This window comes from Cotesia glomerata, linkage group LG3, assembly GCF_020080835.1.
Source record: "Cotesia glomerata isolate CgM1 linkage group LG3, MPM_Cglom_v2.3, whole genome shotgun sequence".
NCBI lineage: Eukaryota > Metazoa > Arthropoda > Insecta > Hymenoptera > Braconidae > Cotesia > Cotesia glomerata.
In genome coordinates, this window is record NC_058160.1 from 27,279,452 (window position 1) to 27,295,902 (window position 16,451).

At 30.9% G+C, this 16,451-nt stretch overlaps 1 protein-coding gene across 1 annotated transcript; it reads left to right on the forward strand.

The window, feature by feature from the left end:
* Positions 1-8,776: 8,776 nt before the first annotated feature.
* On the forward strand, positions 8,777-15,419 carry LOC123260719 (citron Rho-interacting kinase-like). The gene is made up of 3 exons (XM_044721991.1): positions 8,777-13,492; positions 13,577-13,835; positions 14,973-15,419. The coding sequence occupies exons 1-3, from the start codon at positions 8,959-8,961 to the stop codon at positions 15,082-15,084; spliced, it is 4,905 nt and encodes a 1,634-aa protein (XP_044577926.1). The 5' UTR covers positions 8,777-8,958; the 3' UTR covers positions 15,085-15,419.
* The last annotated feature ends 1,032 nt before the right edge of the window (positions 15,420-16,451 follow it).

Below are 16,451 nucleotides of genomic sequence, written 5' to 3' on the forward strand. Positions count from 1 at the left end.
ACCAGCTAATATTTTTAGTGACAAAATTTAAATGACTAATGTCGACAATATTCAAGAAGATAATAAAAATGTTTCTACCGGAATTTTAACGAATGTTCTTATTCATTAAAACATTTTAAACATTATTTATTAGATTTAGTCTTTTACAAAAGGTGATCTTAGTATAAATAACAAAAAAATCTGTGATTTTTTAAAATCTTTTATATAACACAAGATGTTTGAGGATTACATTACACTTCCGAAAAAAATATGGTGGTTAATTTTTAGCCAATCCAAGAACCCTCTACGACTCTTATTCCGCCTTTGTAGAACTTCTTATGAATTTAAAATCTTAATAGAAGACTACTTTAAAGAAAATGAGATATTTAAAAAACTATGTGAGGGTAATATTGAATTTTGGGCGAATCAAATTATTTTAAAAGTACATCCTTATAAGTTGATAGATTTAAAACGACCTTTATCATCTGAAGATTATAAGGAGGTTTTGAAGTACTACTATAAGTGGCGATCGCCAAAAGCCTTCTCAACACTTGTATCAGAATTTGGATACGGGTTGAAAGAAGAAATAACATGCACCACTGTCTGGCGTAAGTTTAATCCGAACAAAAACAGTTTCACTGTAAAAAAGTCGCGCCAAGTCCACGTTCATAAGACTATTAGGAAAAAAAAAATTTTTTTTTTCTTTACAAAAACATACAAAATAAAAAAATTAAAAAATCCAAGTAACCGATATGATTGTTTATGATTTTCGGAAATTAAAAAAAATTTTATTGTAAATTTAAAAATTAAAAAAAAAATTTTAGAACGTATTTAGTGTGCGTGGTTGCAAAATATTTTACTTTTGATGAAATTCGTAAAATCTATTTACTAGGACTTTAAAAAAATTGAAATACACAATGACGCACACCAAGTACGTTCTAAAATTTTTTTTTTTTTATTTTTAAATTTACAATAAAATTTTTTAATTTCCGAAAATCATAAACAATCATATCGGTTACTTGATTTTTTAATTTTTTTATTTTGTATGTTTTTGTAAAGAAAAAAAAAATTTTTTTTTTCCTAATAGTCTTATGAACGTGAACTTGGCGCGACTTTTTTACAGTGAAACTGTTTTTGTTCGGATTATAGTATTTTTTGTAATTATAATGAAAATTTACAATTGATAACAACTTAAATCTCGTGTTGACTGCATTTTTTACTGCAAACTATCCCCTTGAAGCTACAGTTTATGTAGATGTAATTCCAGTGCACCCTGGCGGCCGTAAATGTAAGCTGTGAATTACTTTTTTTAACTGTAGTTGCTTATCTATAGGAGGATTACTACACATTTTTATTTTATATAGTCTGTGGCGCTGACCTTTCTCCATCAAAAAAAAGTCAGGATCGAAATTTGTGAGCGAGCTATAGTATGTGCTGATAAAATTTAATAATTTCAAGTAAATAAATTGTTATAAGTAAATATAATTAATTAATACGGTGAAATAAATTATGAATTACTGTTATGATAAACAAATTGGGTAAAAAAAAGTACCGTAGAATTAAATAAAATTTCGCAGCCTCAAAAAACCGTTCTGCTTACAGTAAACATAGTCGGTAGTCTGGCGCTCCGTTTACAACGGATTTGAACGGAACTTGGCGCCAGATTCTACCGAATCTGTGAATTCATCTATATTATTAAGAGAATAAGCAAAATTTTGTGGCCAGTGTATTTATATGATGAAATGGGTTTTTATGATTGTGCCTTTTCATGGTTTTTACCCACATCAATTTTTCATATATTTATATATATTATACTAGCTGTTACTCGCCCGCTCCGCTGTAGACTTGAAATTTAATTAGACTATTGTTTTGACTTGCACAGATTCCCAATTCTATCGAATTGGCATGTACCTTTTATCCAAGTAATTATTCTAGCTAATATTAATTGTAACTTTCAATGTACATTCATTATAACATTCCCGTGTCTTTCTTACAAAAATGAATAACAATAATATGAAAAAAAAAATTTGTAATGAGCATTGAAAGTTTCAGTTAAAGAAATTGCAGGTCTCATAAGTGAAGAAATTTGCCTAGTATATAAACACTAGCTGATACCCGGCCGCTTCGCTGGGCATGCAATAAAATTTTATTGTGTAACCTAGACGAAAATTTAAACAAAATGATTTCAATAATCTTAACGAAATGATATCCCTTTTTACACGCTTTATATTAGCTTCACTTGTATGTCAGTTTGTTTGTCAGTTTGTCAGTTTGTCAGTATGTCAGTATGTCAGTATGTAACTCTCCGTGGGTAATCTGCGCGCCTGCGGCCTTCCTTGGTTCTGGTAGCCGTTTCTCAGGCTCGCTCTCCGAAATCGAACTCTGATTCCCCGTATTTATAATATTTATAAATAATTATTTTTTTTATTAGCTTCACTTGTATGTCAGTATGTCAGTATGGCAGTATGTAACTCTCCGTGGGTAATTTGTGCGCCTGAATATTTTTGATAATCAACAAATAATAGTTTAAAAAAACTAAAAAATCACGCTTTTATAAATAAACCAAACTAAAAAGTAAAAAATAAATAATAGTTTAAAAAACTAAAAACACGCTTTTTATAGAAAACCAAACTAAAAAATAGAAAATAAATTTAAATTAAGAATAGTGTTAAAAATTTCAATAAATATAAATTAATAATAGTGTAAATAAAAAAATGTATTTTATTTTAAAAAAAGCGTGGGGTGCTTTTTAAGATATTATCAAAATGATAATCACTCTACTCATATCTGTCAATAAAATATTTATAACTATTGACACCATGCACCTCACGCTTTTTTAAAAATAAAATACATTTTTTTTATTTACACTATTATTAATTTATATTTATTGAAATTTTTAACACTATTCTTAATTTAAATTTATTTTCTATTTTTTAGTTTGGTTTTCTATAAAAAGCGTGTTTTTAGTTTTTTTAAACTATTATTTTTATCTATAAAATAATTTTTTTTACAGCTCTGAATTTGTTTACAAATTACATAAATAAATATGTTATTATTTTTTTGTCTAAGCGCCAACTTCAATAACGTTACTGAGATTGGTAATTCAGATTATTATTTCTTATCTCAGCGACATTTTGTTATAAAAATATGAATATTAGTAATCAAGATTATGAAATTAATCACATCTCGTGTAAAAAAAAATCAGAAATTCCTGCGGTGAGTCTGCGGAATTCCTAAATAATTCACATTTATTGCAAAATAGGAATTCCGGATGAATTTTGGATAAAAACATGATAGGTGATTGCGTCATTATGGATATTAGAAACTTCAGTGCAAACGTAATATCACAAAAACAAATACAAATTTAAATGGTTCATCACGTATTGATTTCTTGGGAAAGTCTTACCAAGATCTGGTAAAAAACTGTATAAATAGCGGAATAACTAATTCATAGAGTAAACAAAAGTGAATTCATATGTTATTTTTCATGAATTTATCAGGTTCTTACCCGATCAATACATATTGATGCCAGGAAATTTTTTTTAAAACAATCCATGAATTCGGTAGGAATTTTTGTAGACTTCGGGCAAAATTCCAGCTGATATCCGGCGGAAATTAATATAAATACTTGAAACATTATTCTTAAAATTGAACAATAAAAAAATTTTGGAAGTGTCTTTAGCTAATATTCCTACGGAACTCATACGGCCTTTTAGATAAATTTACTCGATTTTGACGTTTATTTATTTGTACACATGCCTTAATATTTCTCGGGAACACTAAAAAAATTCTACAAAGCTTTAGTAGACTTTCTGCTGACATCTGATAGAAATTCATGTTTCAACGAAATTGTACATCAAAGTAGAAAGCATAAAATTTCCATTTGATTTTCAGCATATATTCCCGTTAGAACTCATGCAGCCTGTGCTATCATTTAATTAGGTTTTTATTTTGATCAGACTACACTAATGCCCGGCAATTTTTTCCGGAACACTGAGTAATCTCCGAAGGAATTCCTAAATTAGTCCGGTGCATTTCCTGCTGATATATTGCGGAAATTCACAGAAACATTTAAGGAATTATTTTTAAAGCCAGACAATAGGAAAATTTTGCTTCAGTTTTTTAAAAATTTTCACTCAAATTTCATACGGTCTTTCACATGAATTTACCCTGTGCTGACTGTTATGAGTTCATCCGGGTGTCCTTAGATTTTTTCCAGACAAATGAGGCGGAACTCAGCATGGAAATTTAAAGAATTATTCGTAAAACATAACAATAGGAAAATTTTGCTAGAAGACTTCACTCAAATTCCATACAGTCTTTCACATAAATTAACCCTCTGTTGATTGTTAAAAGTTCATTTGGATGTCATTAGGTTAACCTGGTAAATTCATGTAAAATAACATATGAATTCACTTTTGTTTACTCTATGCATTAATTATTCTGCTATTGATACAATTTTTTACCAGGTCTTGGTAAGACTTTCCCGAGAATTCAATACGTAATGAACCATTTAAATTTGTATCTGTATTTGTAATATTACGTTTGCACTGAAGTTTCTAATACCCATAATGATGAACAATCATCTATCATGTTTTCATCCAGAATTCATCTGGAATTCCTATCTGCAACAAATATAAATTCTTTAGGAATTCCGCAGACTCACCGCTGGAATTTATGATTTTTTTTACACGGGATATTAATTGGGAATATGCAACAATGTTATTATATTAATTTGACTGAAAATTAAGATCGATAAGATAATGAATAAATTTATTTGTGCTTATAAATATAAAAATGAATATTTTTAATCTTTGTTGTTAAGAAATTCATCACAAATTAAGTGGTACTAAAAAATATATTTATTATTATTCATTTTATAAAGAATTAACTTAAATCGACCATTTTTTATAATAATTTAACAATATCGTTGTGAAATTTTAGAGAAGATACATCAGACACAATTTACCATTTTAATTTTAATCATTAACATCAGTGTAATCATTTAACAATATCAACTTAATAATATTTATGCTATATTTAGCTGTGTTATGAAATAATGGAGTTCATCCTTCATGATCATTACAATACATATTAGCTATTTCAGTTATTAATGATTTAGCTATTCTTTCTTAAAAAAAGTATGATTATAAATTCCTACTGTCCCAGCAATCAATCGATAAAATTTGAAATCAAAATGTATTTGCCTAACATTGTATAAAATATTAGTATTTAGTAACTTTCTACTTTTATTCTAATCATTCCTCTGAATTTAGTTGACAACCGAATGTGTTATTACAATTTATCTATTTTAACAGTTGTTATAGCAACGGTAACCATGGCAATGATAACCATGGCAACGGTATCCATGGCAACGGTAACCATGGCAACGGTAACCATAGCAACGATAACCATTGCAACGGTAACCATGGCAACGGTTGATTAGCGTGGGTGGTTGCGGGGGGGGGTGAGTTCTATAATTGATGGGTGCCACTTGATGGTTTCTTAGATTGGCGAATCAAAATGACATTTTCTAAAAAAAAAAAAGAGAGAGAGATATAGGGAAGGGGGAAGAAGGCACGGGAGGGGAGGGGAAGAATGAGAGGGGGGAAGGGGTAGCATACGTGATGGTAGACGAAAAATCCATTTTGGCTAGGAATTGCGTAATAGATAAATTTACAATCGAATAGAATAAATTTAGTTACAATAAAAATTCATTATTTCTAAGTCAAAAAAATATAGGTTCCGGATAAGTAATCACCACCATATCACATACTAAAACCTTCTCCGAAACGTGCTGCATCTTATGGTATCAGTATTATTCTGATCGGTTCAGTAGTTTTTGCAGTATAACCGGACAAAAAAACCGGCTCTCCATTTATTAGTATAGATGTACGTATATATAAAAAATATATCAAAATGCATGTGGATACTCAAATGAAAGCTCTTGATGAGAGTAACATCAGAATGAGCTTATATCTTTAAAAACTCCAATAATTAAGAAATGACATTGAATCTTGTCATCTAATGATATTTTTAAAGATATAAGCTCACCCTCACATTACACTTATTGAGACTTTTCAATTAAGTACCCACATCAAGTTTTCATATATTTTATATATTTATATATATTACATATATGTATATATGAAAAATATATTAAAAGTGCATGTTGGTACTCAAGTGAAAGCTCTTGATGAGTCATGAGAAAAGACATTATTTAATGAAGCAAAATTTTATTTATTTATAGTTCACAAGTCACGGCAGTCACATAGTGACTCAAGGTTGCTAGTAATTTATAAACTTCATATTTTATTTTGTAGTTATATTATTTTTTTATGTTTATTTTCAGGTGACTTGTTAATTGCCGGGTCAACTAGTGGCAAAATATTTTTTTCTGACATCGAGAGAGATCATGAACAGATCGCGATTGGATTTGAAAATAATCACGCTGTAAAGAACTTAAAAGTCTGGCTTGCTGGTAATTGAATCAGAGTATACTAATAATAATAACAATGACAAATAATAATTGAGATTATTTTTTCAGAGAATGATCTACAAGTAGTTATAGTGCAGTTACAAAATAAACATCTAAAATTCTTCAACCTTACAACTCAAGATAAAAAACCGCTTTCAACCCTTCTGAAACCTTACGCTAATAATATTTGGTAAGTAATAATGTATTTTAAAATAATTTTATAAACTTAAAATTTTCATTTTAACTTACAGTGTAGGCGTCGATAATCGATTCTTTGCTGAATGTGGTTATAATATCACAGAGTACAAATTTAATCATGGAAAAATAATTTTTCGCAGAACATGTGATGCATCAATTCTTCTAAAACCTAGCACTAAATTAGGTACCAAGCTTCTTACTATGCACAGTGAGGGTGATCTGGTAATTAAAAAAAATATTTTTAAAAATAATAATGTACTTTATGACAGTAAATTGAATGAACTCTTACTTTCAGTTGATGGTGATGATACAAATTGATGATGAAATACACGTTTTTGAACTAAACTTTTCCACAGACGTTTACACAGATCCCAAAATGGTGAATCGTAAAGTTATTGGAATTCTTAGTATTTATGAGTTAAAAAATACTATGATATCTTTAATACCTCATAAAGAACTTGAGCTTATATTTTTTAGTAAGAGTTGTTTTAAATATTTCAATATTTTTACGTTTTTTCATTACTGTAATAACTATTTAACTGAATAATTCTATTTTAGATCATATATTAGTAGTGTGTAGCGGTAAACTTTCAATAAATGATAAATGTTGCATAGAATATGAATTATCACAATTAAAAAATGATTTTATTACCTGCGCGGCAATGTTCGTGAACATTTTACTACTAGGCTGGAACTCGGGTATGTTATTTATTTAAATTACTGCATAATTTTTTTATAACTGATTCATTAATCGCTTCAAACTTTCGACAGGATTACTCAGCATTATTTATTTGAATAGTCTAGAAGACTATTTTAATCATTTCCATAGTCTACTACTTCGCCGGAGTAAGACATTTCAACTAAGTTTTGATCCTATTGTCGCTATAAATCTCGGTGAATTCGCCGGTATTTCTTATATTATAGTAACCACAAAAAATTGTCAATATTTAATCACTAGTAAAGAATATTCTGATAAGATTCCCTTACTTACATCTATTGATAGTGATGATGATGATGATGATGATGATGATGATGATGATGATCCTCATTTATCAAAAAGAATGAGATTATCATAATAGATAATTATAAGTTATAATAATAAAATTAGCTGACATTTTTATTTTTTATTGATTTTGTTTAATTTATTAAATTAGAACTAAAAACATTTTTTTTAATTGCACTTACAGTTTTTCAAATTTTTTACAAATGAAATTAAAAATAAAATTTTTTTTGTAATAATTTTTTCAATAAAAAAAATTCTAAAAATTTTTAAATTTCGGCTAATAAAATTAGCTGACTTTTTTTATTTTTTGATTTTGTTTAATTTATTAAATTAGGATTAAAAAAATTTTTTCTTAATTGCACTTACTGTTTTTCAAGTTTTTTACAAATGAAATTAAAAAAAAAAATTTTTTTTGTAATAATTTTTTCAATAATGAAACTTTTAATGAAAATAAAGTTAGCCGACATCAAAAAATTTTTTTATTTTTTTTTTATTAAAAAATTATTACAAAAAAATGAAATGAAAATTTTTTCATTTGTTAAAAACTTCAAAAACTGGAAGTGCAATTTTTAAAAATATTTTTTAGTTATAATTTAATACATTAAGCAAAATAAAAAAATCAAATATGTCGGCTAAGTTTATTATTATTTAACTTTATTGTTATTTATAAGTTAAATTAACTAAAATTGACAGACATTAGAAATTTTTTCTAGAATTTTATAAAAATAAAATTATTATGAAAAAAATTTTACATGTGAAAATTAGAAAAAACTATTAGTGGAAATTTTTACAAGTTTTTTTTTTTTATTGTAATTGAATTGTTATAAAAATTAAAAAAAAATACAGTTATCAGCTAACTTTAGTATCATAAATTAACCTCTTAAAGTGTAATGTCTTTACTGTCACTTATATATTTAACCAAATATTTGTTATTACAACAATGTAATGAGTATAAAAATAAACATTTATTGTAAATTAAATTGTGATTTATTTGAAGTTTTAATTTTCCCGTTCTTACTGTCATGACAACGACGCCGTATAAATAGTTACTAAAAATTATTAGTAGCGCATTCTGTCGGTGAGTAAATGTACTCTGTGCGGATGAAAGAAAATTTATCAACGAATTTAGTTGTATTTACAAACGACATCTGGACGAATTTGAATTTATGTGTAAAATGGAGTTTGTGGTTGTATAGTGTAACGGTCAACAGAGTGATGCCGAGTTTTATTGTGTGACAACAAATAAATGTGTAGTGTAAATTAGTAATAATAAAATAATAAATATTGTTTAAAATAAATAATGCTGGCTATACCTAATCAGTCCAGTAAAATGACTAAAGAAAAATTAGAAATGGCATTGCAGTTGAGAAACAAAAAAAAAGACCGTGCTGAGCAGCATAAAAAGATGCTGGAGCTCCCGGATTTACCTCGAAGCATTGTAAATAAAACTAATTTCGCCGTGGAGAAGCTTGAATTGTCAACGCAGCTGAAAGAAAAAATGAAGGAGTTGGATGAATATCAGAAAAAAATGCTTCAGCTCCAGGACAAGATAAGTACTAGCACAAGATTGACACTGACTAAAGAAAAATTTGAAATTGCAGATAAATTAGAGGAAAAAATGAAAGACTTGCAGGAGTACCAGCAAAAACTTCTGGATCTTCATGAACAGACCAGCAGAGAAGCTAGAATGATAACTGCGGTGGAATTGCAGCTCGAGGAGAAAGATATTAAACTGGAGGCGTCGATCAAGGAGCGAGACAAGCTGGAACGCGATTTGACAGCCGCTAAATCGGATTTAGCTGCTATCAAGAGGACACTTGAGCTAGAACGTCAGGAGAGGAAAGATTTAGAGACGACGGCTTTGGATTTAATAAAGGGCGCCAAGAGAAAATGGGAAGCTGCTGAAAAGGAAAAAATAGCCAGGCTCAATAAACACATCGAGGCTCAGACGGTGCGTATCACTGAACTGTGTACTAGTAATAATGAAATGAGTTCTAGATTACAGAGGACGCAGTGTGAATTGGAGACGACGAATGCTGAGCTTCATAAATTGAAAGTTTTTCAAATTCAGTACAAAGAATCTCTGGCGAAAACACGAGAATTAAGACGACAAAGTGTTGCGGGAGTTGAAAATAAGCTTGAAGAGATTGCTAACCGTGCTCACAATCAATTGGCTGAGGTGAGGATGAAGCTGGAAATGGAGATCGCTAAAAATACTGAGCTAGAAAGCGAACTGAGAAACGAGCGTGACTCGAATCATTGTCGCATGTCGCGTATAAATGTCGCTCTTGAGCTGGCTCAGTCGGAGCTGAAAGACTGCCAGGAGCAGTTAAGAAGCACCCAAGCTATGATACCAGCTCGTGACCAGGAAATAGAGACATTGCGTAAGCAATTGAAGGAAAGGACTCAACACATGCAGAGTGTCAGCGTGACTGAGCAGACTGTGAGTAATTTAAAGAATGAAATGACGAAACTTCAGTTGGAAAATGAACAGATGAAAAAACAGCTGGAGAATGCTAAAAGCGATTTGAATGATACACTGAAGAATTTACGCAAAAGCGAACACTTGGCTTTGGATTTGGAGAAAAAAGCTCATGACAAGGATGAATTGCAACAGCGCCTTGAAGCTTCGCAGGAGAAAGAGAATGAACAGTTGCGTAAAATGGATACACTTGAGGATTTACTTCAACGTCTTCAGCAGAGTGTCTCGAAATTAGAATCAGAGAACGCCTGTTTGAGACGTTCTACTGACAATTCTAAACCTTCTACCAGCCGTACGTCGGGAGTAACTTCTGCTCCTGCTGAAAAATTATCAATTACTGACAAAACAGCGCTGGAGCAGCAAATCGATCGGTTGGAAAAACAGTTGCAAGCAGCGAGAGAAAAATCAACGGCTGATCGTGACGCAGCTCGACAAGCCCAGCGGGATTTATGGAAGAAAGAAAAGGAATTGTCTGACGCTAATTTGGACAAGCGCATCGCTGTTAGAGAAGCCAAGACTGCTGAAGATAAAATAAAGCGGCTTGAGGAGGAGAAAGCTAAGCTGACAGAGTCGCTGAATAAAAAGTACAAGGAAGAGGAGGAAAAAGCGAAGAAATTGTTGGCTGAGCTCGAGTCTGCTAAAGGATCACTGGCTGAATTCACTCGCGAGTCATCTAGAAATAAATTACAAGCTGACTCAGCACAGCGAGCACTAACGCAAACTAATGGACAGATCGAAGAGCTTCAATCATCCAGTGCAGCGTTGAGACGCGAGTTGGATGCGACTAGGAAGCAGTTGCGCACTAATCAGGATCGTGTTGATAGTTTGAATGCCGAGAACAAGCGATTGACTCTCGCTATTTCTAAACACAATGAAGAGAAGTTGGAGCTGGAGGTTAAGTTGGAGAAATTAGAGCAAGAAGCTAATGGTTACAAGGTTAATATTGATTTGTTGAAGGAAACTTGTACTGTTCTTGAGGAGCAATTGACTGACTATGAAAGACTGACAAGTGATCATGAGACGAGGGAGAATACTTTGATTCAGGATAAAATGAGGCTTCAGAAAGAGCTAGAGGCGGTGGAACAGAAACTTCGGGAGGCCAAGGCTGCGCAGAATGAAGAAAAGACCAAGAGATTGCTGGCTGAGCGAGCTATCGAACGTCTGGAGTCGGAAACGAGTGATATTGAGTCTGAAAGAAATGGATTGCATAGTCAGCGGGATCATTATAAAAAAATGGCTCAAGATTTGAATAAACAAGTCGGGGTATTGACGACCCGCTGCGGAGAGCTTCAGTGTGACTTGGCTGAGCTGAAGCGTTCACTGGAGGCTGCTAGAGGTGAGTCTGTTGTTGTTAAGGAAGAGTGTTCTCAACATCTTACAAGGCTCCATGAAATGAAGGACATTAATCAGGATTTGATGTCGGATTTGCAGTCCAGTATTGATCAAGGACAGGAATTGAGACTTAGGATCGCTGAGTTGGAGAATGTGTTGGATGAAATGAGACAATTTTACCAAGAACATGAACTTAAGTCCGAAGGTACAAGACAACAGCAGACTAAACTTATTGATTATCTTCAGCTTAAGCTTGAAGAGTGCAGCAAAAAGAAGAAAACTGTTTGTGATAAGATTTTTAAGAGTAAACAGAAGGAAAATATTCTTCCGATTGGCGCTGGTATGCCTGTAGGATATCGCGAGCTTGAAAATCAACTCACTAGAGAACGTGCTAAAGTTAAGGCACTTACCGAGCAATTGTTGGCTTACAAAGCCGCTGCGGCTTCATCTGCTCCAGTCTCTCCAAGTTGTGGAAGTCCGGAACTGAGAAAACATATATCTCAGTCTAATACTGAAGAAGAAAATACTTTGTCTAGACAAATGTCTAACCAACGAATCCGTCATAATATTCCTCATCGCTTCAATCTTGAGTTATCCATGCGAGCTGGAAAATGTGCTGCTTGTCTAGAGCCAATACAATTTGGAAAACGTTCTGCGATTTGTAGTGAATGTCAAATATTAACACACTTGAAGTGTTCTTTATTAGTTCCAGCAAATTGTGGGCTACCTGGAGATTTTGCAAAGCACTTGGGCAAAACTTGGAAAAATAGCGGTGAAAGTATTTCTACTCTTTGCAGCAGTGTACAAACTCTGACGATTGACGAGCCAGACTTTAGGGAATTTAATCCAAAATATTCACGCAATAATGAAGGTATAATTGCTGAAAGTTGGGTGAAAATTCCTGGCAGAGGAAAAGCCTCGTGGGACAGAAAATATTTGCGCTTAGAAGGAACTAGTCTCTGCATTTATGAGCACAAACCAAGTCAAGGCATGGCTCCAATAAGTAAAATGGAGTTGACAGATAAATCTTCGTATGGATTCACCATTACTGAAGAAGTTTATTCAGCTGAAGTGTCAGGAACAGCAAAATCAGACTTGCCGTTCATAATTCGCGTTGAATCGAACACTTCAAACACTTGCTGGCCAACTTCACGCTTGGACATTATGGCTCTTAGTCAAGTAGAGAAGAAAACTTGGGTCAATGCTCTTAAGTCAATAGCTCACCAAAACGGGACGAAAGGAAACGCTAAAAATGCGATGCTACAAACGGTCCTGAGATTAGAAAAAAATCGACTGGATTTGAACTGCATTGTTGAGCTGGAGCAAGAGAACACACTGCTTATTGGTGCTGAAGAAGGACTCTACTCTTATCAACCAGCACACTCAAAGATGCTGACTGCCATACGAGGAGTCAAGCGTGTTCATCAGTTGTCTTTGCACCCGCATCTTAATCTCGCGTTGATGATTGCCGGGGAAGATCGGCAACTGGTTTGCTGCGATCTTAGACAGCTGAAGAACAATGCAGTCGCTGCTGAGTGCTCAAGACCCGCTATTAGTGTCACGGGGATTCTTACAGGTTCTGATAGCTGCCATTTGTATCAACTAGAAGGAGATGTACTTTGTGCTGCGACAGCTTCCTGCGTTATTTTATTAAAATGGCGCAGTGATAGCGAGCGCGGTGAATTTATTGCGATTAAAGAAATCGAAACTCAAGAACCTTGCAGCTGCGCTATTTTCACCAAAAGAAATCTCATTGTCGGGTCTCAAAAGTTCTTCCAGATAGACTTGAAGGATTATATGATTGATGACTTCCCTGAGGAAGACGACAGTTCAATAAAAGCTGCTCTTGCTGGTGTTGCTAAGTTGGGAATATTTCCAGTTGCTGTTCTTGATGTTTCAACCTCGGCCCAATCTACGGAACTATTATTGTGTTATAATGAATTCGGAGTCTTCGTCAATGAATTTGGTCAACGAACTCGGTCTATTGATCCTACTTGGAGTCATTTACCTTTTTCTTTCGGTAAGTTATTTAAATTGATAATTAAATTTATATATTTAAATTTATTTTTAATCCATTGCTAATATTTGGTCAATTTGTTTTCAGCGTTCCGCAAGCCTTATCTTTTTATCGCCTACTTTTCGTCGATGGAAGTTATTAAATTGACACCGGATGCGTTTTCTTCGGCAACAAAGGGTCCAGAGAAAACATTGATTGAGTTGAATAACCCTCGGTACTTAGGATCTGCTGGGTCTAAAGGAATTTACTCCGCTGTCAGTAATTCTACGTTGGATATTGTCAAAATTGACGGAGTTGCTTCTATTCTCTCACGGATGAGCGATAGTTTGTCGAGCTTAGACTCCATGTAAGTTTTTTTTTTTTTTTTTTTAATTAAGGGCGAAAATCCATGTAAAAGCCTCAAAATCGGCCATTTTTTTAAATATTTTTGAAGGTGATAAAATAATTTTATTATTTTTAAACTTCAACACAACTTTATTGAGCCTTTCTAGAGTACAGAAGTAATATTTTTTTTTTCTTTTCTTTAATATCCTTTTTTTTTTTTTTTTAATTTTAGAGGTTTATCCTTTAAAATTAAAAAAAAAAAGAATAAAATAAGCCTTTAAAAAAAAAGTCAGAATTTGGGGATATTTTTTTGACATTTTTGACCCCAAAAAAGTATTTTATCAACGCAAAATATTTGAAATTTTAGGTTTATCCTTCCGATAATAATGTAGAGAAAAGCCTCACCAAATTTCAGACAAATCGGTCGATAACTTTTTGAGTTACAACACGAGCAGTTTTTAAAAATACAGTTTCGAGATAACCGCGTTTAAAATTGCTCGCTCCTTTACAATACACACTCGGCCCGCTCTATTTTATTAACTGGTAATTGGAAAAAATAGACCTGAAAAAAATTTTTAATTTATGAAAAATTCATATTATTTTATTAAAATTATTATAAAATAAAAATAATAATTATATCACACTCACTATTTTCCTAAAAAACAAGCATCCTCAAAATGATCGCTCCATTTTTTGTTACAAAAAAAAATAAAAAAAAAAATATTATTAATATAATTTTTATTTTATTATAATTTAAATGAAATAATATAAATTTTTCATAACTTTAAAATTATTTCGGGTCTATTTTTTCCGGGATTCATATTAGCTAAAACTTCGTCAATATTCGAGATTTTTATTTTCTCTCGTCTGTACACGTTCAACTTATTTTTTCCTGGTTAATTATATATTTTTACATAAATATAATTTACTTTATCACAACTTATCTGTATATTACTATATTATTTTTTTAATAGAACACGAGAGTTTGCTTAACCGTCCATCTATTGGGGTATTTACCCTATATTTACCCTACTATATTTTCAGATTATCGAGAAAAAAAAAATCGATTTTTAGAAAATTTTACATGGACTTCCTCCCTTGAATAATTTATTCAATTTAAGATAATTGAAATATTTTTTTTTCTTTTGTATTTTTTTAGATGTAATAACGACGAAAGCAGTTCAGAATTCAGCTTTACCCCCAGTCTTCTAGAAACACTCGATAACAATACGAGTAAGCGAGTTCACTTTGCCAATATTTCCAACCGTTAATTTATATTATAATAAGAATAATTTACTGAGAAATTAAAAAATTATTTAATCGGAATTTATATTCATCATATTTAGATTTTATTTGTTTAAAAAAATTAAGGACAGTTTAAATTTTTAATTTTATTATTGGTTTATAAATAACTAAATTATAATTTAAACTTTTTATAGTATTCATAGATTAATTACTATAATTTTTAATTATAAATTACATTAAGTGTAAACGAGAGTACAAACTCTTGCCATTAAGAGAAAATCACAAATTTAGGAATTAAAGATTAAAAATAATAATAGTATTAAAATGATCTGACAATTCTTCTATTTATTTATAATAAAATCCATTTTTAAAAATTTGTATGTTTAAATAATTCATACTTTTTTTTATAAATGAGAAAAAAAAATTCTCATAGAAAGTGTACTTATTTTTAAGTAATTACCGCATAATATTTAATTGTCATGAAAAGTATTTAATATATATTATTTTCTGTGTTTAAAATTTTGTATTATTTAAATAAATAAATACAAATGAAATTACTTATTATTTATGATAAATTATTTTTTATTTATTTATAAGGAAATATTTAATATAAAATAACTGCGACTAAATCGTCACTCATAAATGGATATTTAATTAAAAGCTGGCACGACATCCGGCAACTCTTGACACTGAATTTAAAATTGAATATTTATTAAAGTTGGGGTATGGACTTATCTACGTTTTATTTTACCATCAGTATAACTTGAATAGGAGTAAAAAAAAATTAATTTAAATCTGATACATTTAAGTTCAACGATCTCAATAAATCACGTCATTGTTTCAATAATAGTTTATTTAAAAACAAAAATAAAAGTTTTTATATTAAGGTAGTACTACCGCTTTTAGAACTTGCGTTCAGAATTTAATGAAATTTGACATACTGGTACTTTATAATATATCATAATTAAGCAGTAAAATTTTTGGAAGCCTGGCGAGTCCTGAAAAAAAGATATTAATATTTACATATTTTTCCCTTTACCATTGATCCTTATGGAAAATCAAAGACTTTATTTTATTTCACAAAACTGGACGTTCAGATTCTTATAAAAATTAAGACAACGAGAGAAAATAACATCTAGAACATATTTAATAACAATCAGTATGGTTTCCGAGAATATGAGAATATTTATTAATAAAAAACATTCAAAATTTATCTCTGTCTCTTTTTCTCCAACGTAATTTAGTATAGGGAAATCTACTACGGTAACGGTAGTACTACCTTAATAAAATAATTTTAATTATTTAATACTCTTCAAAAAAAATATTTATGTCTAAATATTTTTAATTTTTGCATTAATACTTGTTTAACAAGTCGAGACATGCAAATTAACAT

What these genes read in the sequence shown, in the direction of transcription:
- LOC123260719 (XM_044721991.1), top strand. Translation starts at nt 8,959, where the DNA reads ATGCTGGCTATACCTAATCAGTCCAGTAAAATGACTAAAGAAAAATTA. An exon ending in TCATTTACCTTTTTCTTTCG is followed by an intron (nt 13,493 to 13,576) that starts GTAAGTTATTTA and finishes ATTTGTTTTCAG; the next exon opens with CGTTCCGCAAGCCTTATCTT. An exon ending in TTGTCGAGCTTAGACTCCAT is followed by an intron (nt 13,836 to 14,972) that starts GTAAGTTTTTTT and finishes GTATTTTTTTAG; the next exon opens with ATGTAATAACGACGAAAGCA.